This window comes from Alligator sinensis, unplaced genomic scaffold, assembly GCF_000455745.1.
Source record: "Alligator sinensis unplaced genomic scaffold, ASM45574v1 scaffold640_1, whole genome shotgun sequence".
NCBI classification, from domain to species: Eukaryota; Metazoa; Chordata; order Crocodylia; family Alligatoridae; genus Alligator; species Alligator sinensis.
This window is the reverse complement of record NW_005843464.1, coordinates 49,791-71,477: the sequence shown is the minus strand read 5'-3', so window position 1 is coordinate 71,477 and position 21,687 is coordinate 49,791. Positions and strand designations below refer to the sequence as shown.

The following is a 21,687-nucleotide window of genomic DNA, read 5'->3' as shown; positions in this document are numbered from 1 at the left end:
CATTCGGGGCCGCCAGGTCCGGGCCTGCACCAATCCCGGGCGGGCTGGGCTAGGAAACGGGGCGCGAGCGCGCGCGGCCTTCTCCCCCTCCCCCCCCCGCCTCGCGCCCAGCCCTGCCGCGGCGGCCACACGTCACTTGGCTCTGGAGCGTGCCTCGGAGCTGCACGCATGCGCGCCAGGGGCTGCTGAAGCCGCTGCCCTTACTCTGCCCTCAGCTAAAGGGAAGGGGGAGGGGGGGAGCAAAGCTTAAAAGTGGGCAGCGAGCGCGCGCAGCTCGCGTTGCAGCTCTGGGCGGGAGGAGCAGGAGACTTAGCGGCTGAAAGCAGAGCAGCACATCAAGGAAGAGGGCTCGTTTGTCTAAGGGGGTGCGGGACCCTGGGCACTGCTAGTAGCGCTGGTGCTGGTAGGAAGGTTCCGGGCACCAAGCACTGCATCCTCAGTGGAACTATAGAGTTTGAATCGGTACAGAGCTACCTGGACACAGGGGCTCCTGCCAGGTGTGTTTCAAAACCTGCCTGGATACTTGCCCAGTTCTGTGGTAGCCTGCCTGCTCGAGTGCCTCCCAGACCTCCACAGAGCTGCAGACTGGGAGAGAGCGTTTCCTTGTGCAGTTCCAGCTTTCTGCCATTGCCTTCCCAATCGGAACAAAACAACATTTGAAATAAAAACTGCTATGAAACAAAATCATCTTTCTCCACTTCAGGCTAGTTGTTAGCTTAATTGGGACTGCAAATGGAAACAAGCACAAACAGCAACATGTCCATTGCCAGGGCCGGCTGTCATCTAGCAACAATAACTCCTTATGGCTGAGTGGGCAGGCAGTCCTGCTCAGGTGTCCTTTTGCGGGGAAAATATGGTACTGTTCCTAGTTCTTACTGCCATCCCACTTGGCATAATTAAGGTTATGTGACTGCAAGTTGGGTGTAAATCCACAGTTTTACAGTATGCATGAGGTGAGCAATCTAATTACAAAGTTACTGTTTGATTTTGTTTTCTTTTTTTAAATGATTTTTCCGTATTACTTGACAAAGTAAGCATGCCAAGCTGTTTGGGTATTCTGACTTTGAATCAATCATAGAATTACAAAGTTGTAAGAGATTTCTGAGGTCATATAACCCACCCCCCAGATATATGCAAGGCTTGCTGTTTCTAAACCATCCTAGACACATGCCTAGCAAGCTTCTTGAAAACATCTGAAGAAGATCCTTCTTTGTTCTGACAGTTGGGAAAGGTGTCCCCTCCCCCATATTCAATCTAAATTTGTTTTGCTGTAGGCTGTAGCCAAACCCATTGCCTCAAGTCTTGTCTTCTCTCTTCATGGCAGTCTTTCAAATATGTTAAGACTGCCATCATATCTCCCCTTATTTTTGTTCTGCAAACATAGCTGCTTTAACCTTTTGTATCTTCTCTGTCAGTCACCTCTGGATTCTTTCCAGTTCTCTACATCAGTGGTTCTCAATCTTTTGGGATTCAAGACACCCCTCTAATTTCTGTGAATTGAGTGGCACCTCATTTCAAAAAACAGTTTATATATTACAGTGCTTACACCTCCAAGAGGGGCTGGGCAGTAGGGGTGGGGGACAAGCCTGAATCTGTTTATCTCCTCATACCTTGCCTATCTCCATTCAAAAGATCTGGAGGCACCCTGGTTGAGAATCACTGCTCTACATTCTTAAAATATTCCAGCTCGGATCAAACCAGCATTAAGTAGTGTGGTGTATACAAGTCCAATATCTTCCATACAAGGCTTTGGTTAATGCAACCCAAAATGACATTTCCTTGCCTTGTAACTCCACAACACGGTTGATGCATGTTGAGCCCGTGATCCACCATAAACTCCCAGATCCCTCTTGGCACACATGCTCTTTGAACTATTTGGTGCATATGTGAACCCAAGCATCTATGTGTGACTAGAACTATTGATAAAAGTTTTGAACTTTTGAAGATTAGCCAAGGGTCTTAGGGCTCTACTCTTCTAGGGCAGAGGATGACAACCTATGGCCCACTGGTAAGATTCTGCCTGTAAGGGCGGACCCAGCCTGGGGTAGCATGTGGGATCAGGTGTCATGGAGCTGCACTGAGCTGACCATTCCCTCCACAGCATCCTCCTCTGCAGCACTCTCTGGCTGTGTTCACCTGCTTCCTCTTGCTGCAGAGAAGCTAGTTATCTTGCTGTGGGGTGAGGGGCAGAAATTTAAGTGTGCCACAGGGGTCAGGTCACAAGCTCCAGGTTGCTGGGGACAGTGGTTGCCAACCTATATTCTAAGGTAGGTATAGGCAACTTTTTTTGGACAGAGTGCCGAAAAAACCACAATGTGGTAGAAGGTGCCGGAGCGCTGGCATGCTGGAGCCCAAAGCAGCTGTTTGCAGCCTCCTGGCTGCAGTCAGCCCACGGAGCCCAGTCTGCCTGCAGCAGGGCTTGCTGCCTCCCAGCTGCCTGCTGGGAGCAGCCTGGGCTCCGTGGCTGGCAGCAGCTGCTTGGAGGCTGGAGGTGGTGTGCCAAGCAAAATGGCTTTGCGTGCCATGCTCAGCACGTGTGCCGGGGATTGCTGACCTCTGTTCTAAGGAATGAATAAGCTACCCTTAGGAAAAAACAGGGCATAAATATTTTTGTTGACCCTGGAGACTAATCATTACAGGAAGTTTGTTACATGTGTACATAAAATAAGCTGTTTTTTGGGGAATTTGGAGGATTCTGAAATTGTTATTTTTAATCAAGAAATGTCTGTTTAAAAAATTGTACAACTTGATAATGGGTTTCAAGACACATTGCTTCTCTGGTTAAAAAAAAGAAAAATATGTTTACTTTCCAGAAAATGGAAAGGGTTTTATTGTGATAACTGAAAAGGGCAGATTTAAATCAATAAAAGTATATGAGTATAACCACCATGCCAACATTCTTGTTCCTGTGTAAAAGTGTCTTCTTGCGTTAATTTATTAGTTGGGCAGGGTGTTAAATTAAACCACAAAGCAACTGCTCTCAGTGTCCACATAGGAGACCATACCGGTATAAATATATCGATCAACTCTCTGTAGACAAGCCTTCAAGTTTTGTGCTCTGATTTAACTAACGAGATTTAGAAACCAAAGTGGTAAAACCCTCTTGGTGTATACACTTTAATTTGTTTATAAATATCTTTAAATAGATTTAACTTAGATTTAATTTTAAAAGATTATATACACCTACTTAACTAAACTGGTTTAGGAACTGATTTAGGTAGATCAGTGCACAAACTTTGTATACAGCAGCCCTTGTGTTGCAGTGTTTCCACTTCCAATGCATAAAGGGAAAATTAACAAACAACTGGTTTAATTTGTTTTAAAGTAAACATTTCTAATGGTTTCAATTTTGTAAAAGCTTACCATTATAAAATAATTAAATTTGGGACTGAGTTCCTTTTGCTAATGTTCATTTAATTTTACAGTTAAATAAAAATGATTATAAAATAATTTTCCTTTTCTGAAGACGTAATCTTTCAGGATCCGCACTTCTGAATTTTAATTCCTTAAAATAAAACTGGGAGGACTCTCCTACTTCTGGAGTTAATTTTTTACAACTCCAACCTTTCCCCCTCCCTCCTTCCTATCTATCCAGGACAAGATGATAAACATAAGCACAGAATGACAGAAAAAACATCTGAAAAAAGGAAATTCCCAAACTCTGAAGATACTTGGGCAGATGACTGAGATCCTGCAAGGTGATCTATTCAAAGAAGCAGAATTACATATTGATTAATTATTTCTTACTGAAAAAATAACTCATCTGCCTCCTGGAATAAGATCAAGGGATGTCTCAGAAGCAAAATGAACATAAAGCCACAATAAGTAACAACAACAAGGCTACTGCCAACAATGTGACACAACATTCAGCATGAGACCCACATGCAAGTTTACAGAGTGAGACAGAAATTATAAGAAAATGCTGTGCAAGAATTGGCCAGAGGCTCAGAAAAAAACAGAGAAGACAGAAATTTCAAGTACCAAAATAGCAGTGTTGAGACATCAAGAATAAACTGAACACAAAATGCCACAGGAAATGCTGCAAAGTGCCTGAAGCAAAAGCCTCAAAAATTTAGATAATCAAGCAAGTTTGTTTAAAGGTCATAAATAAAGAATACCATAGTCATTTCACTGGAACATAGTGATGTGTTAGACCAAAAACCAACAGAATATACTCTTCCCCAAGCAACCCTAGACAAAAAATAACAGTAACATTTGGAAGGCAGCATTTACACTTGACAGGAATTCTGCATATGACAGCCTCTAGTATGCTTGGATTGCTCATTGCCATGCTGCTTGGGATGCACATGACCTAAGGAATTAAGGAACTCCATTGCGGGTTCCAAAGTAAGAAGCAAAGACTGAAACAAGATTCTTGATGAATGGGATCCTTAAGAAAGTATTACTATTATTAGAAAGTACAGTCAGAGCATTTTCTAGTACTATAACTCAAATACAGCTGGCCTGGTGCCATGCCCTAATATTGATTCTTGAATATTATATCTGTGTGCAGCAGCACTTACTCCTGCTGCTGGTGTCCTGCTATTGGTGATTGATCTGCCTAGAACAGGAGTTGTCAACGGGGGGTATGCATACCCCTAGGGGTACTTAGAAAGGTCATATGGGGTGTGCATGGGCGGGCGAGGATGGAGCGTGCCCCAGGGCACAATGGCGGTGTCCCCCCCAGTATGTTCCTACACATTGCCTCTTACCTGGCAGAGGGGGAGGGGCGCATGGGGCACCACCAGCCCCATGCAGCACACTGCGGCACCTCCCTGCTCCCCCAACAGCTCACTCTCCTGATTGGCTGCCAGGCCACCGCCCTTTGCTAATAGCCCACGGCAAGGAGGCGTCGCAGCCACCCCTGCCTACAGAGCCATGAGGGCAGCGAGGCACAAAGGGTCTCAATGACAGAGGTGGGGTGGGAGAGGAGTGTGTTTCTGTGCCCACTCCCAGAAGCAGGGCAGGGGGGCTGAGGGCAACAGCACCCCTCTGTGGACAGACTTGGGGTGGGAGGGCTCGTATGAAGCACCTGCCACAACCACCCAACACCCTGCACCGCCACCTCCTAGGAGCAGTGCCAACGGGGGATGAGGGCAATGGCTCCTCTCTGTGGGCTGCACAGGCACCATCCAGCCAGCCGGGGGGCTCTTGCACGGGGCAGCCGCCACCTTACACAGCCGCCACCACCCACTGCCCCATGTCGCTGCTGTGCACTGCTTTCCCACGACTGGTCGCACATGCGGGTCCGTGGGCTGCTGATGGGCAGCACAAAATTGGCTGGGTGTGAGGCCCGTCAGCAGCCCATGGAGCCACATGTGTGACCAGCTGTGGGAAAGTGGGCTGCGGTGGTGGCTGTGTGCGAGTTCCACCTCTCCCCTGCCCTGTGTCCAGCCGCCACCACCAGAAGGGGTACATTAGTTAAAAAAGGATAAAAACCCCTAGAATGTCAGGCAAGAGAGGGACCCTCAAGAAGAAAATGTAATTCTGTGTAAAACTACCTTCACCCTGTTATAGTCTCATGACTGTCACCAGTGAGGGATACCTTCTGTCACTGTTAAGGCTACTACTTTTTCTTTCCAACTCTGTGGGGCATGGTATTCATTAAACCTTCAGGGTTTCTTCTTCTCTTCTTCTCTTTGTTCTTCCTTTGAAAAGGTCATTCCACATCTCCTCTTCTGATATTGTCAACCACTTCTTCAAATGAAAGCTAGGGCAAACTGAGGCAGCCTGAATGTTCTCAAGTGACAACTGAAAATCCCAGCTGTTGCCCAGAACTTGATGGACAGAGCTGAGGGCCAATATCCACTTAAAACATTCAGATTCTATGATTGCAGGCTACTGGACAGATCACTCTTTTGTTTAAAAATATGAGGGGAGAAAGTCAGAGGTAAGACTCATGCAAATGCAGGTACTTAGCTTTCTAGGGTCATTAAAGTTTGTATTGCTGTTTCACTACTAAAATTTATTTGAGGACACCGAGTTCTCCCTGCTTTTCTTATGGCAGTCATGTCTAAGGATAGTATTAACTGTTGAAGAAATTGCTTCTTTTTTTCTTATTTATGAGAGGAACTGGGAGACCAGATGGCTGAGGCTGTTTAAATCTGCTGGGCAGCAAAGGATTAATGGAAAGAATGAATTAAACAGTTGCATCTCCCAAGCTCTGTTATTTTGTAACATTATAACAAAATTACTCTCTTAGTGGCCCATGAAGATCTTTATAAGATGGATATGTTTTATTCTGGGCTTTGATCAATAGTGATATTATTAATGTTGTCATGTAAAGCTGTTATGGCAGGGTGTCTCTGCAAGTTCAGTGCACATTTGAAAAGTTTTTGGTTTCTTTTAATGGAAGTATAGATTATGGTATATTAAAAACTCTGTTATTTTGTAACATTAAAACAAAATCATTCTCTTAGTGGCCCATGAAAATCGTTATAAGATGGACATGTCTTATTCTGGGTTTTGATCAATAGTGATATTATTAATGTTGTCGTGTAAAGCTGTTATCGCAGGGTGTCTCTGCAAATTCAGTTTCTTTTTAATGGAAGTATAGATTATGGCATATAAGATTGCAGCTATATATAAGTTAGTGGTTTGCTAAACCACAGTGTGATAAATGGGTTCAAGTGCATTGGTCAATGTGCCCCTGTAATATGTGTGATGTGTGGAAGACCCTTATTTAAATATCTTTTATCCTTGCTGGCATATTCCATCCCTAGAAACAGTAATAGTAAAACTGATCCTTCCCCAGCTAATGACTCATTGAAGACGGACATGTATTTGGAAGGAAAAGAATGAAATAGCAGTTGTGATAGGCACTAGAGGATGCTAGCTAGGAGTGGGGAGGGGCCACTTTTACTTTTCCCCCTCCCGGAAGCTATGTCTATTCAACGGACTTCTTGCAAAAAGAACAGGAAATAAAATGAAGAACTCTGAACAGGCTTCTGCCTTCTCTGATTATGCATTCAGGGGAAGATAGACATGTACTGGGCCATAACTGAAAGCTGTGGGAAAAAAAATGGAAGGTGCCAGGATATAGGCTGTCATAGGGATGTTGAGAGAAAACCACTATAATTACATAAAAGAAACATACAAAAGTCTCTGTTTCTGTTATATCTCTGTAGTTAATTTTTATGCTTTAATAAAAAGGTTAAAATGCACTTAAGACACTATTTTTCTGGCAATTTCAAAGGTATTCAGGACCTGGACAGATGATATCTTTTCTCTTTTTTAGATGCTCAAAAAATAGGTAATTTTCAGTGTCATTTTATTTATGTTATTTATAAAACAAATTACAAAAACATCAAAGTATAATTTAAAAGAGAAAACTAAAGAATTTCAAGTTGAACTTGAAGGCTTAGGGATATGACCAAGTACCTTCCTGAATATTCAAGGGTTGCACAAAGTACGAGAGAGACTAGGTAGCACAATGGAATGGCCTGTTAATTAATGGATGATCCCAGATTAGGCTAGATCTTTGGTCACTTGGACATTCAATATCACAACACACTTTTCACATGGCCTCAAAGATACTATTACTATTACTTGAATCATACAGTAGCAACCAGAGGGAAAAGCAATAAGGAGTTAATATAAATTAAAGCATTAATTAACTTCCAAATGGATAGGTTTTGAGTCTGTAGAACATGTTGCTCTACCTGTTCTTTGTTATATGCCCATGTAACCATGGAGATCTGACATCATGGATCTCTAGCAGAAGGATATTCTGCCTAGTAGGTTTAAAATTACAAACTTCTATCAATCAGTGAGAAATTGGGTTATGGCAGGGATTGGCAACCTATGGCCTGCAGGGTGGATCTGGTCTGTGGAAGTCCAGTCCCACGGAGGGGCAGCCCAATGCCTCCCATCCTCTCCCCAAAGCTCCCCTCTGCTGCAGTTTGCTGCTCCATGGTGTCTGAGCTTATCCTTGCTGCAGAGAGGTTGGATATCTGGCAACTGGCCACATAAACTAGGAAGAGGGCTGGAGACTTGTAGCCCAGCAATAGCCTGGTTGCAAGCTTCTGCCTACCCCATAAAAGCTTGCCAGCCCCTAGGTTATGGAAGTGTCTGGTGACTGGGACAGCAGCTGTACAGAAAGGAGAAGAATAGTGCAGGACAATATGAAGTGAATGAATATATATGAAGATGTTTTGTAGAATTTTGTTTGTGGAGTTAGTGAAATCTGCACCAAGTAACATATGTGCACCACTACTGAAGTCAGCATAGTTGTATGGTTGTAATCCGAGAACAGAATTTGGCCTTCAATCTATGTAGGTGGTAAATAAAAAGCGAAAGTTATAATTGTAACTGGAATTATTTTGTGAATATTGCTCCTAAAGGAAAAATCAGAGGCTGTGAAGAAGTCAGTTGAGGAGCAGTTAGTCTACATCCTATGCTGTCTTAAAAAAAACAGTTTATTTTAGACAGAAAAGCTGATGGAAGTTCATGTCCTTAACAATAATATACTTTTGCTCTTTCTCTTCAGTCTGTGACATGACATAGTAATGCAGTGCAAGGAATCTCATGGGAGTGGACTGACCACTGTAAAGAAGAGAGGGGGCAAGAAAGTGGCACTGGGATAGGTTTTCACATGAAACAATAGGCGAGAGTATGTGAGCCATACTCCCAGTCTTCTCCCCGTAACTCAAGACTCTCCTCTCAAAGAGAAAACAATGGTTTTCCATGGATTTTTCTATTTCTTTAGTCTGAGATTTATGAACATTTTTTCCTTCTTGTGTGTTTTTCTAAGGAAAACAACATTTGGCTTTGTGTGTTAGGACATTTCCTGGCACTCAGCACATGCTTAACGATACAAAATATTCCTGTGCTATTACTGATATGCGGCAATTTTGGCAATAAGCAGAACCTGGTATTCTATATCATCAAGTCTTCCAAAGAAAGTTAGAACTGTATCAAATCATACCAAAAAACAAATCACATGATATTTTCAGAAAGACTCCGAATATACGACTGATTTTTCATGTGTTCCCTGTATTATAAACTTTCTAGTAGTTATATCTGTTTCCCGAGTGTTTTAGTCCATAAGGTCTTACTGGTCTTTCCATGTTGTCCATTGGTTGAGTAGCACTCTGAAACATGTCAGGACTAGGAAATGCTGAGATGTCATATTTCTGTAAAGAGAATGAATTTAACATGTAAGATAGTAATTTAATAAGATTTTAATTTAGTAAGATATTTATTATTCTGTTTGTATTTATTTGTATTGTATTAACATAACAATGTATTTTTACACTATATGTCTCTTATGTCCCAGTTTCAGAAATTATGTTTTCAGTGTGAACACCTAGCTATTTACATTGCCTTGAGATTATTTTGATGTAAATTACTACAGGTTTGGGCCCTTTGTGCACTGGAGTTCAAACTGTTAGAGATAACAGAGTTATAGTACAATACATAGATTTTATCAGTTAGAACTATGGATAGCTGTATTTCTTTGATAGCGAAGCTACCAGTAAGTTAGTTATCCAAAATGTGTCCACAAAGGCTACAAACTGCACCATCATGAAGCATGTTCATGATGTAATTGTTGAAGCAAGTGCTATATGTTCTACTGGAAATCTAGGAGCCACTTTTTACCCTTCCTGATAAGCACCTTCCATTTTGGTCATTCAGGGCTGAGAAAGAGTTATATTGTTGAAATCACCTGTTGTGGGACTCAGGCCAGTGTAACTCTGGGGAGGAATTTTCATACTCGGGAAAGAAAGAATGTCTTCTTCTTTTAAAAAGACTTATCTTTTTAAAGTTACCAAGAGATTTGGAATGTAAGAATATTTTCTGTCAAGGTAGCACAGTGCATAGATGATATATTCAAAAGTATATGATAAATGCAAATTATCTCAAGGCTTCACAATTTCATCTATGTAACATGGTTTTACAAAATTACGCTACAGATTAGATCTTACCTTTCCCAGAACCAGAAAAACTAGTTTAACAGTAGGCAAGAAGCATCCTTAAACATAGCTGCTGCTCAAGAGAAAGAACACACTTTTCACTCTTTCATTACTTCTACCCATTTGCTATCATAGAAATATTAAATGCAGACCATACTTAAGAAAGAATACAAGCTTCTGAAGAGAGGAACGTTACGAACATAAAATGGTAGGAACACAATGTTGAATCATGGTAGAGAGCTCTCTAGATATGTACTTCATGTCAACCAAGAACATTCCTCTCATAGATTCTGATCCTAGAATTGTAGCCCTAGCAGTGGAAGGATGACCCTACTCTGACTTTGGTCTATATTCTCAATGAAAAGGCTAGATTGTGCAGCCATATTCATTTTGATGAAACTCAAATAACTTTTACTTATGATTAGTCCCATTAACTTCACCAGTAGGGCTAGGGATAGAAGTTACACATAAACTGGTTTAAGTAACCAGAAACTGGTTTAAACCTGTAACAGAACAGAAACTAAGTACACATAAACCAGTTTCAAAATGGCTGAAACGGGTTTAAGATAAACCTAGTTGAATGTAGCATGAGATTTAACTGATTTCAGTCAAATCAGTTTATGAAACTTCTGTCCCAGACCCCTTCCTGATTCTAGTTAAATCACTTGTCAGTGCAGAGGCAGAAAAGGATCTTGGAATCATTATTGATGCCAAAATGAACAGGGGCCGACAGTGTGGGGACGCGGTCAGGAAGGCCAACTGCACCTTGTCATGCATCCACAGATGCATCTCAAGCAGGTCCAAGGAGGTGATCCTCCCCCTCTACGCAGCACTGGTCCACGCCACAGTTGAAGTACTGCGTCCAGTTCTGGGTGCCGCACTTCAGGAGGGATGTGGACAGCATTGAGAGGGTCCAGAAGAGGGCCACCCGCATGATCGGGGGCAGCAGGGCAGGCCCTACGAGGAGAGGCTAAAGGACCTGAACCTGTTCAGCCTCCACAAGAGAAGGCTGAGGGGGGATCTAGTGGCCTGTTACAAACTAGTCAGGGGGGGCCAGCAGGCACTGGGGGAGTCCCTGTTCCCTCGAGCACTACCAGGAGTGACTAGAAATAAAGGTCACAAGCTGGCAGAGGGGAGATTAGACTAGACATCAGGAGGCGCTACTTCACTGTCAGGGCGGCTAGGATCTGGAACCAACTTCCAAGAGAAGTGGTGCTGGCTCCTACCCTGGGGGGCTTTAAGAGGAGGCTAGACGAACACCTTGCTGGGGTCGTTTGACCCCAGTGCTCTTTCCTGCCATGGCAGGGGGTCGGACTGGATGATCTGTCAAGGTCCCTTCCGACCCTACAAACTATGAAACAGTCCCCCAGCATCCTAGCATACTTTCCACCCCTGGGCTGGGTGTCATCTGTCCCCCCCACCCGGCAAACTCCAGCTGGGGTCTGAGGCCAGGGAGGGAGATTAAACTCACCTTCCCCTGAGTACAGAGCTGCCCTGCTGCTAAACTTACTGAAACTTACTGCTGGCTGCGACTGTGGACTACAAATCCCAGAGGCACCTGGAAGTAGGAAGAGGAAGTGATGAGCAACCCTGGAGAGTCCTGTTGCTGTGATTCTGGACTGCAAGTCCCAGAGACCTCAGGGGCAGCAGGAAGAGGAAGCGAACACACAGCCCATGCTGGCTGGGTGCCAGAGCGATATGCTCTAGTGCCCCCTGGCTTCTGGCCTGATGCACTGTAGGCATGTGGCTGCATCCCCTGAATCAAAAGCAAGTGTGTATCCAATTGTTTCTCAGTTTAATATCTGCAGTTTAGACTAACCTGCGAAGACTGAATCAATTCAGGCCCAGGTTTTTTGACTGTACGTAGCCTAGGTAAAACTCATCCATGTACAGAGAGCCCACAAAGGGCCTAAATCCTCAAAAAGAGATTTACACAATATAGCCTAAAGCAAGCAAATCTGAGGTTTCTGTGATAAAGCCCAGGAAAGTTAGAGATGTGGCAGACCTGTAGTCAGTAAACGCATTTTCCAAATAAATACTGTTCTAGCTTATACGTAGAAGTGCAAGTTATGACAGCTTGCTTTCAGTGCACACATTATTATGTAGTTAATCTTTGTGTTTGAGGTTGTTAATACATACTGGAAATTGTCTGGTGGGCATAGCTGGAACTGGATTTTCCTCTTCATAATCCACATAAGGAATATTACTGCCTGGGTAGGCAAACTGATTATGCTGAGGATATTGGTGGCTGAAAGAATGATCTGCTCCTGAAACTGGCCCTCGCAATGGCTGATGGAAGAGAGTGCTATCAAAATGAAATAAACAGGGCTTTAAAAATGTAGCTAAAATAAAAAGAAAATTATATGAAATGTTGGGCATTTTATAACATTATTTTTAGAAAAATAGAAACAGTCACATAGTTTTCGTATGTTTTAAGTCACAGCAATCACTAGATTAATTTTTTTTTTAACCATTTCACTTTACTCTTAGGCTCCAGTCCTACCAATACTTGACCATGTGAGTTAATTTAGGCATATGAATAATTCTCCCCGACTGTGAGGTTACTTAGATCAGAGAATCTGGTTCTAAATACATGCACAATGAACTGAGCACAACGCAGCACCAATTCCAGTTTGGGCCCAACATAATATAAATGATGATTTATTAACAATATTTTAAACCCGTATAGTCATAAATTTATTTTTACTAAAATGTATATTATTAAATATGGCTAAAATCAGAACAAATGTGAAATCAGAGCAGGAAATACTAACCAAAGCTAGAGAACCCAAACCTTTCTGTATTCTACTTATTTGCTATTAGAATGGAACATTACTTCCACCCATTTGCCATTTGAACTAAATATATGATATTTATTTTTATATTATAATCAATTTCAATTATATTGTATTATCTTTTGAATTATATTAAAAATAACTTTCCTATGGACCTTTTCTAACTTAACATACCAGTAATTTCTTTTATAAAGTTATGAAGCATACTTTCTTCTAGAACACAGTAACCTTTTAAAATCTAGGCCAATATGAGATTTCTGATAGCAACAGGGAGGGTTAGGAGGTGTTGTAAGCCTCCATGATATAAAACATATTTCAAATAAATCACACAATATGTATATACTGCAAGTGTGGCTTATAAAGTTGCAGAATGTTTGTACTTGAAAGCCTTCCACTTCTTCTCTTAAACCATTGCTATCCAACTTCTTAATGGCCACATACCCTGCCACACTAGTGGAGACTGCAAGCTGTGATGGCCCCATGCTGCAGGGACCAAACCAGGCTCTGTAGGCACTCCTCTGCCACACAGCATGCAGACACTCCCTACTCCCTCCTGCATCAGGTCTACCAGGATACTCTACCCTCCACTGCACTATGCCTGTGAGCAGAGCTGGCCTTAGGGGTGGGTGACATGGGTGGCCAAGGGTGCCTTCGTCAGGGGGACACCAGGGAGGGCATTAGGGGAGTGCCATAAACACACAAACACCAGCACTTTACCCCTGCCCTGCCCTAGCCGATCTTCGGCCCCAGCTGCTGCTCAGGAGCAGCCAGGATGGACAGTGCAGGTATCTGCAGAAGCATATTCCTCACCCCACCATGATGGTGCCATGGAGATATCCACAGCACTGGGGACAGATCAAGCTAGGGATGAGGGCCACCTGCATGAGCAGCTATGAGTGCAAGGTATGGTGCCGTGTGCAATAGTGTAGTAGCATGTGCATAAGCATTTGATTGGACAGGACATGGTCCGAGCAAGTGTTTGATAACATTTTATGATAAGAATTGTTGCAGCCTGCATGAGGTAAGTGAAAATTTGATAGGAGAGTATATGAGCTGAGTGTGTGCTTGATACAAAACTTGATGTTGTAAGTAAGGCCAGAGCATGAAGTGACTGGATGAGTAAGAAGGGGTGATTTTGGGGTAAAACAGTCCGAGTTTAGCTTGAATATGGGAGTAGGAGGGGGTTTCTGCTCCAGAGAGAGAGTCTCTGGTGCGTGAAGTGTGCTGATTCTGTTGCTGTCCTTGGTGGTAATGAGGTGAACTCTTGGAGAATTGAACTTGGATACAGTCCTTCTCTAACTGAGCCCTTGGTAATTTCTCTGCATGACATCTCTGCAGCTGTAGGAACCATAGCCTGTGGTAAAGTATCACTCTGACCCTAATGCCAGAACAGAGGACTTAGCCTCTGCTTTCTTTTGGGGAAGCCCAGAGAAAGTAAAGCTAAGGATCTGGAAGTCAGGGAGTATAGTATGCATTTGCCTCAGTCTGTGAGGAGTCCTGAGGACCCATCTTTGTCACCCCAGATTAGTTGATATCTTGCGGTCCTTTCCAGCCCTATTTCTATTCTTCTGATAAAAGAAAAGAACAAAAGAAAATTAAATAAAATAGAAAAGTTTAAAATATTAAGCTGGTAAAAATAAATATTCTTCTACATACAAAACAACATTAAAATAAGGAATTTTTTAGTGCTAGATGCCACTTAGGCCCTAGCTTAGAATGATTCAGTGACGCACTGGACATTTATAGACTGCAAGTGTAAAAGAATAGTCAATGTTACACCAGTTGGAAGAGAAATACATCTGCAAATTTCAAAGCAGATGTCCACCATGGAGAAATTATGAAAAAAACTTCTCCAATTAAGAGGGTTTTTCCCCCAGAATTTTGCACTATAAGATTTCCAGCATCTTTTGAAATATCTCGTCCTGGCTATTGCTATAATTTGATCCTGTTTGTCATTACCTATGTCACTGGCAGGAGAATCGCTATATAAACTTTACCCTTTAAACCAAGGATCAAATATTTAGAGAAAATGAAAAAAAAGATGACAAAACACAGCATACCTGTGACCTTCTACTCGACCTGGTGCCTGAGGTTGGCCAAAGCTTTTATTTTTCAACATAACTTTTGGTATTTGCACACTTTGTGTGGTGAGGTCACCCTGCATATGAAAGATCAGAAGCCAAGATTTTACACAGCAAGTCAACAAATGGTATAAAGTAGCTCATTAAGTACAGCTTGTTAGAGGTTCACTTGTTTTAAAAAGCTGATGGTTTAGTTGGATTTTTTCTTATCAATTCATTTACAAATATAAACTTTATTTTCGTCTATTTGTTGTAAAGTTAGTATATCATCAGAATGACTTGAAACATTCATATTTTAATAAGTTTAAATTCCACATAACAAAAATGCTCCGTGGGTCTGATCATCCTCACCTGCTACTTTTTCAGTGGAGTTGCTTCTGATTCACATCCAGTGTGAAGACAGAATAATCAAACCCATTGAAATGACTGCTAGCCAGAGATGTGGGGTGGAAAATTTTCCAGTGCTTTATTTTTCCATGGGAAATTTTCCATTTCTAAAAATTGTTTCATAACATTCATTAGTAACAATGAATGGATGCCAATACAATATTAGGCAATCCTGGCAGTTTCAAAGTTGTAATTAATGTTTTTCAGGTGATTGTCCCTAGTGTGTGAGAGAGTACACATTTTATTGATTTGTAAACAGGAGGGTAAATATACTCACATAATAATCCATACCAAAAATCAAATTATTAATTCATCTAATTGTCTGTGCAAGTTAAATAAAAACCAAAGCATGGCATTCCATGCAGTTTTTTGGGTATGTTAAAATTAGTGTCAACAGTTTTCAGTGCCTTCATTTTTTTGGTTTTTAAAATTTAAACAAACAATTTAAGGGAAGTATATGCTATCATGTATTATCTTTACATGTTTACAAGTATTCCAATAAAAATAATTTCTTTCCACATAAAGATTTGAATTTGTTTGCATATAACATTTAAACCACATTAAGAGTGCTGTATTTAATTTTTATCCTAATCAAATATTTCAGTTCAAGCCCTTGTGGCTATTGGGACATAAACTTAACATGGGGGTACTTTTTTAGTTTTGTTAATTAAATATAAGTCAAATAAGTATTCTAAATCAGATCATGCTCTATTTAGGGCATTGGAAAATTTTCCGGAATATTTTCCAATTCAAAATTTTCTGGAAAACCCACATCTCTGCTGATAGCTAAGGTGATTTAAATGTTTTCCCAAAGATTTGTTTTCCCCCTGCACAATATTAGGGAAGGTTTAATAGATGCAAGCAATCATAGAGAGTAGTACTTCATCCACCAGGCCAGTCTCAATTGCATGTCACTCAATGGTGCCATTAACTATGGCCGCTAAGACAAGAGGTGTCAGAGGTCCAGCTACAAGAATGAGACCCTATCCCACATTTTTTGTGGCTGAAAGACTCACATGAGAGCATGGCAACTCTGTCACAATACTGTGCAGGACTGGCTGGTGAAGGCTCTCTCTGTGTTGGTCAGGACGGTACCTATGAACAATACTGGCCCAGGTTGTGACAGCCAGCTACATCCAGACATTGTTGTAATAGATGAGGACAACTAAAAGATCCTGATGATCAATGTGACCATCCCATTTGAGAACTGGTGACATGCTTTTGTCAAATCCTAGGAGTGAAAGCTGTCCAAAAACAGACCACTGGCTGATACCCTGACAGAGAAGGGGCATGATGTGACGGTGCAGGCACTGATCATGGGAACTTTGAGCTTGGGACCCAAGCAATGAGAGCATCCTGGGAGCCTGCAGAGTACCCCACCACTACTTGAAACTGATGGTATCCTATACTACCTGATGTTCAAGGGTCATCTATGTCTAGCACATTATGGGACATTGCTAGTATGAAGCCAGCTGGCTGAGACCACCCACCAAAAACAATACCCAGGAGATAAACTGATACCCCTCCCCCACGAGACATACTATAGGCTTACTAGGGGTTAATGCCTTTGAATATTACCTACCCCAACAATTGTACATGGCCTGTTAAAACTGTGGTCTAAGAATGTCTTACAACTCACAACTCTAACCAATGTGCAAAGTTTTGTCTTTCTACTTTCCGTAGTGTCACAGTGGACCTTCTTAATCCCTTTACCTCAGACTAATGTAGGCTGCATGATTAAATGCAGGTTTTAGATTGCGTTAATATAAACCAACTATGTACCTATGTAGCTACTATGAGCAGGGTCCTATATTGTCTTCCAACTCTACAGAGCCACATAATAAACTACCATTTTTAACACCATCTTGTTTTGGCAAGAGCTCTTTCCTGAAAATGAGACTGTCAAAGCAGGCAGCATTTTTTATGCAGCAGAAATGGGAACATCCTGAAGAATAAAAACAAGTACTCTGTATTGCCAACCCAGCTAATAAAATGTATTTCTTCTTCAAGAACAATTCAGGAATAACAGTAAGTACTGTACTTAGTTTAACAACTTAGCATCTAGAGGGAAGGGCACTGATACAGCTCCCTCCCAGTATCCATAGGTGATTAGTTATTAGCATTTTGTCAAGTCCAGTGTTGTCCAGTGCATGAAAGCCCCTGAGATCTGGTTTCCTTATTCAGGCAAAAAATCATACTGATTACAGTTCCATCATTTCTTCAACTTTTTTAAATGTATGACAACTGCCGATACTGTGTTTATCAGAGTGCTTCTAGCAGCATCACCAGAAATACCACTAAGGGCATCCAGCAGAACACAAATCAATAGCAGACTCTCCTATGCTGAAGAAGGGTGTTTGTGCCCGAAAGCTTGCAAAGAACAATTTTTCCAACTATTTAGTTGATCTAATAAAAGATATCACATTTACCCAAAGAACCCTGTCAACCAAGGGCATAGTTATTTGGGCTCCTTTAATTTGCAACTGTGTGTAATGGTCAAGGAAAGTTGTTACCTTGGAGGGTGTTGGAAACTGTCAGGAAGCATATCCTTGATCTCTGGTTAATCACAGACCTCCCTGTGAAGCCTCTGGGCATGTTAGACCATTCATTATGCATAAACAGAAGAAGTAATTAAGCTCCTTTATGGATTTAGATAGTTGCAAGAATGGATGTCACCAGCTTGGGAGACCTCAGCAAGAATTAACTGAGAGAGAGATGTGGCACGTCTGCCCTGCAAACTTACCCCACAGGCCAAGCAGCACAATGCTCTGTGCAGGAGATCTCTTGAAACAGAAGCAGCATTGCTGGCTGTGTTCATGTGGGCTAATTAGTACTGATTCTCAGCAATCCTGATTAGTTTGTCTGAAAGCAACAATACTGCTTTTTTGGTTCAGGATGGTCTATATGGCATATGTTTGAAATCACTACTGCATGGTAAGCCTGTATGAAGACATACATGCCCATGGAGATGTGACTGCAAATGCAAAAGCTGGGATATTTACATTCTGTGGATGTCTGTGTCAAAGCTGTGAAGCCCCCAGCCAACAGCCAAAAAGAAAGCTAGAGGAACACTGGAGGTAAGGCACTGAGTGGAAGCCAAGAAAGAATAAGTCTCTTTGGGCAAAGTGCAGCCTGGAAAGTCAGGATTGGAAACTGAGGAAGAAAACATCCTGCTGATTTGTTCTTACCATGCCCATGAGAAGTCTCCAGCTAGCATCTTCTTCAGGGCACTTTTATGATTTTATAGTTTGCACAGCTGGGTTGGTACAACAGAGCTATAGCACAGGCTAGTATTTGGTCCTTGTTTGCTACAACATAATAACAATAGCAACAGCTATCTTATTGCATTTTTTTGTTTTAGAAATTGACAATTTGAAGTATTTCATTGCCAGATTTCACCATGCAGATGAGTTGGACCTAATCCTGCAGTCCTTAGTGTAGTAACTCTTTGTAGAGCAGCTACTGTGCATCTTATATGAGTACAGGGTGCATAATTAATTTCCTAATTTTAGCACTTAAACTGTACTTGTAACTGGTAGATAGATCACTCAGTATGTCAGTAAGAGACAAGTGAAACAACCATACTAAACTACCTAGGCAGACAAGGTTCTTTGGGTGAATCTGATATCTTTTATTAGACCAACTTAAATAGTTGCAAAACAATTTTTAAGCAAGCTTTCGGGTTCAAAAACCCAGATGAGCCTATGAACCCCACTTCATCAACCTCCTGGATACTAAAAATCATGGACTAAATATAGACATTGGATTTATGACACATTATAACCTGCCTGACATCTGACTACCCAGGTACTTCTCCACTATCCCCCCCCTCCTCCCCCCGCCACCCAGCCTGTCTCTCACCCATTGACTCTTCAATCTACATCTTCACTGACTGCTTATCTTGTATGCATACCGGCCCAGCCCCTGGCTTCTTTACTTTTTATTCCATCCAGGAAGAGCGCACACCAACTGCTGAAACTTCCTCAGCCTGATGAAGGGTTTTTGAACAGGAAAACATGCTTAAAAATTGTTTTCAACTATTTAAGTTGGTCTAATAAAAGATATCAGATTCACCCAAAGAACCTTGTCTGCCTGTCCTTAGACCAACACAGCAACATACTAAACTACAAAGTTTTATCATTATAAACTAAACTAAACAGCACCACCTACTGGTTAAAATATAAAAATGCATGAGGCATAGGTTTAAGTGTCAAGATTAATGTTTTTCAGGTTAAAATATATATTTCATAGATTTCATAGACATCAGGGCTGGAAGGGACCTCGGAAGATCATCGAGTCCAGCCCCCCGCCCAAAGGGCAGGAAGTCAGCTGGGGTCATAGGATCCCAGCAAGATAAGCATCCAGTTTCATCTTGAAGGTGTTCAATGAAGGCGCTTGAACCACCTCCAGTGGCAGGCTGTTCCAGACCTTGGGGGCTCGGACAGTAAAGAAATTCTTCCTTATGTCCAGCTATGTCTAGCCTGAAACGATCTTGAAGTAGTTTGTGACCATTCGACCTCGTCATCCCTTGGGGCGCTCTGGTGAACAAACGTTCCCCCAGATGCTGGTAGTCACCCCTAATAAACTTGTAGGTGGCCATCAGATCACCCCTGAGCCTGCGCTTTTTCAGGCTAAAGAGCCCCAGGGCTCTCAGCCTGTCATCTTAGGGTCTGCTTCCCTGACCTCTGATCATGCGCGTGGCTCTTCTCTGGACTCTCTCAAGCTTCTCCACATCCTTTTTGAATTGTGGAGCCCAAAACTGGACACAGTACTCCAGCTGCGGCCTCACTAAGGCCGAGTACAGGGGGAGAATGATGCCCCGGGATTTGCTGGAGAAGCATCTATGGATGCAAGCCAGCGTTTTGGTCGCTTTACTAGCCGCCGCATTGCACTGCAGGCTCATGTTCATCTTGTGGTCAATGATGACCCCCAAGTCTCTTTCTTCCATAGTGCTAGCCAACATAGCACTGCCGAGCCTAAAAGGATGCTGCGGGTTTTTTTTCCCAAGGTGGAGAACCTTGCATTTATCAGCATTGAACACCATCAGATTCTCGTCCGCCCACTTGCTGAACCTGTCCAGGTCAGCCTGGATCACCCGCCTGTCTTCTGGTGTGGATGCTTTGCCCCAAAGTTTGGTGTCATCGGCGAACTTGGCCAGTCCACTTCTGACTCCAGTGTCCACATCATTAATGAAGATGTTGAACAGTATGGGTCCAAGGACAGAGCCTTGGGGGACCCCACTGGTCACAGGACACCACGATGAATGACTTCCGTCAATTACTACCCTCTGGGTCCGACCCCAGAGCCAATTTTCCAGCCAGCGGATCGTGGAGGACCCAAGGCGACAATTGGCCAGTTTCTCCAAGAGGCGACCATGGGACACCAGATCGAAGGCTTTTTTGAAGTCAAGATATATGACATCAATCTCTTCTCCCTTGTCCAGGTGATAGGTCACCTGGTCATAGAAGGAAATGAGATTGGTCAAGCAAGACCTACCCGCAACAAACCCGTGCTGGCTATCCCTTAAGATGTTGACGTCGGCCAGTCCATTAAGGATGGCCTCTTTAATAAACTTTTCTAAGATCTTCCCCGGGATAGAAGTCAGGCTGATGGGCCTATAGTTAGCCGGATCCACTTTCCTCCCTTTCTTGAAGATAGGCACCACATTGGCCTTCTTCCAGTCTTCAGGCACTACACCAGAGCACCAAGAGTTTTCAAAGATCCGTGCTAGAGGCTGGGCTATGATGCTCGCCAGCTCCTTGAGTACCCTGGGGTGAAGATTGTCAGGGCCAGCTGACTTGAAGGTATCCAGCTTCTCAAGATGTTCCTTCACAAAGTCAGCATTAATGGAGGGCAGGGGATCACCCTCACCCGGACTTCCCGGCCCTGTAGCGGGCATGGGCGTCCCATGGGACTGATGAAAGACTGACGCAAAGTACCTATTTAATAGGTTGGCTTTTTCCTGGGCGTCAGTTATCAGGAGGTGACTCCCATCCTCCACCCTTTGTAGGCCTTTCTTTTTAGCCTCAGGAGATCTGCTAGGTCCCTGGAGAGCCAGGGGGGCTGCTGTGCCCTCTTGCTGCCTTTCCTCCGAGATGGAATAGACTTAGTTTGTGCATTGAGGATCGCTCCCTTGAGGAGCAACCACTCCTCTTGAACTCCCCTCTCCCTGTGGTCACGGTCCCTTAGGGCCTCACTGACAAGCCTCCTGAGCTTATCAAAGTCGGCTTTCCTGAAGTCAAGGACTTGCGCGTTGCTGACCGACTTGCCAGCTTTTCGGCGGATGGTGAAGGTGATCAGCTCATGGTCGCTGTCACCCAGCTTCCCATCGATCACTAGGTCGCCGACTAGGTCATCCCCAGTAGCCAGTACCAGGTCGAGCAGCGCTTTGCCTCTCGTTGGCCCATAGACTTCTTGAGTCAGGTAGAGGTCATCCACGCACGAGAGGAAGCTCTACAACCGCTCAGATTTTGCTGAGCGATCCTCCCACGAGATGTCTGGGTAATTGAA

At 42.9% G+C, this 21,687-nt stretch overlaps 2 protein-coding genes across 3 annotated transcripts in view; both read right to left on the bottom strand.

Annotated features, from left to right (window-relative positions):
* ZNF711 (zinc finger protein 711) overlaps positions 1 to 9,112 on the bottom strand; it is a 60,572-nt gene extending 51,460 nt beyond the window's left edge. For both annotated transcript variants that reach the window (XM_014527373.2, XM_014527374.2), the window contains exon 1: positions 9,057 to 9,112. The gene's annotated coding sequence lies outside the window, so the exon portion shown is untranslated. The remainder of the gene's footprint in view (positions 1 to 9,056) is intronic.
* The window catches only part of LOC102373959, a 46,056-nt gene continuing 31,732 nt past the window's right edge, over positions 7,364 to 21,687 (bottom strand). The window contains exons 7-9 of the mRNA XM_025195314.1: positions 14,770 to 14,867; positions 12,054 to 12,219; positions 7,364 to 9,134 (exon numbers count right to left, since the gene is read on the bottom strand). Coding sequence (XP_025051099.1) covers positions 9,009 to 9,134; positions 12,054 to 12,219; positions 14,770 to 14,867 — 390 coding nt within the window. The 3' untranslated portion in view covers positions 7,364 to 9,008. The remainder of the gene's footprint in view (positions 9,135 to 12,053; positions 12,220 to 14,769; positions 14,868 to 21,687) is intronic.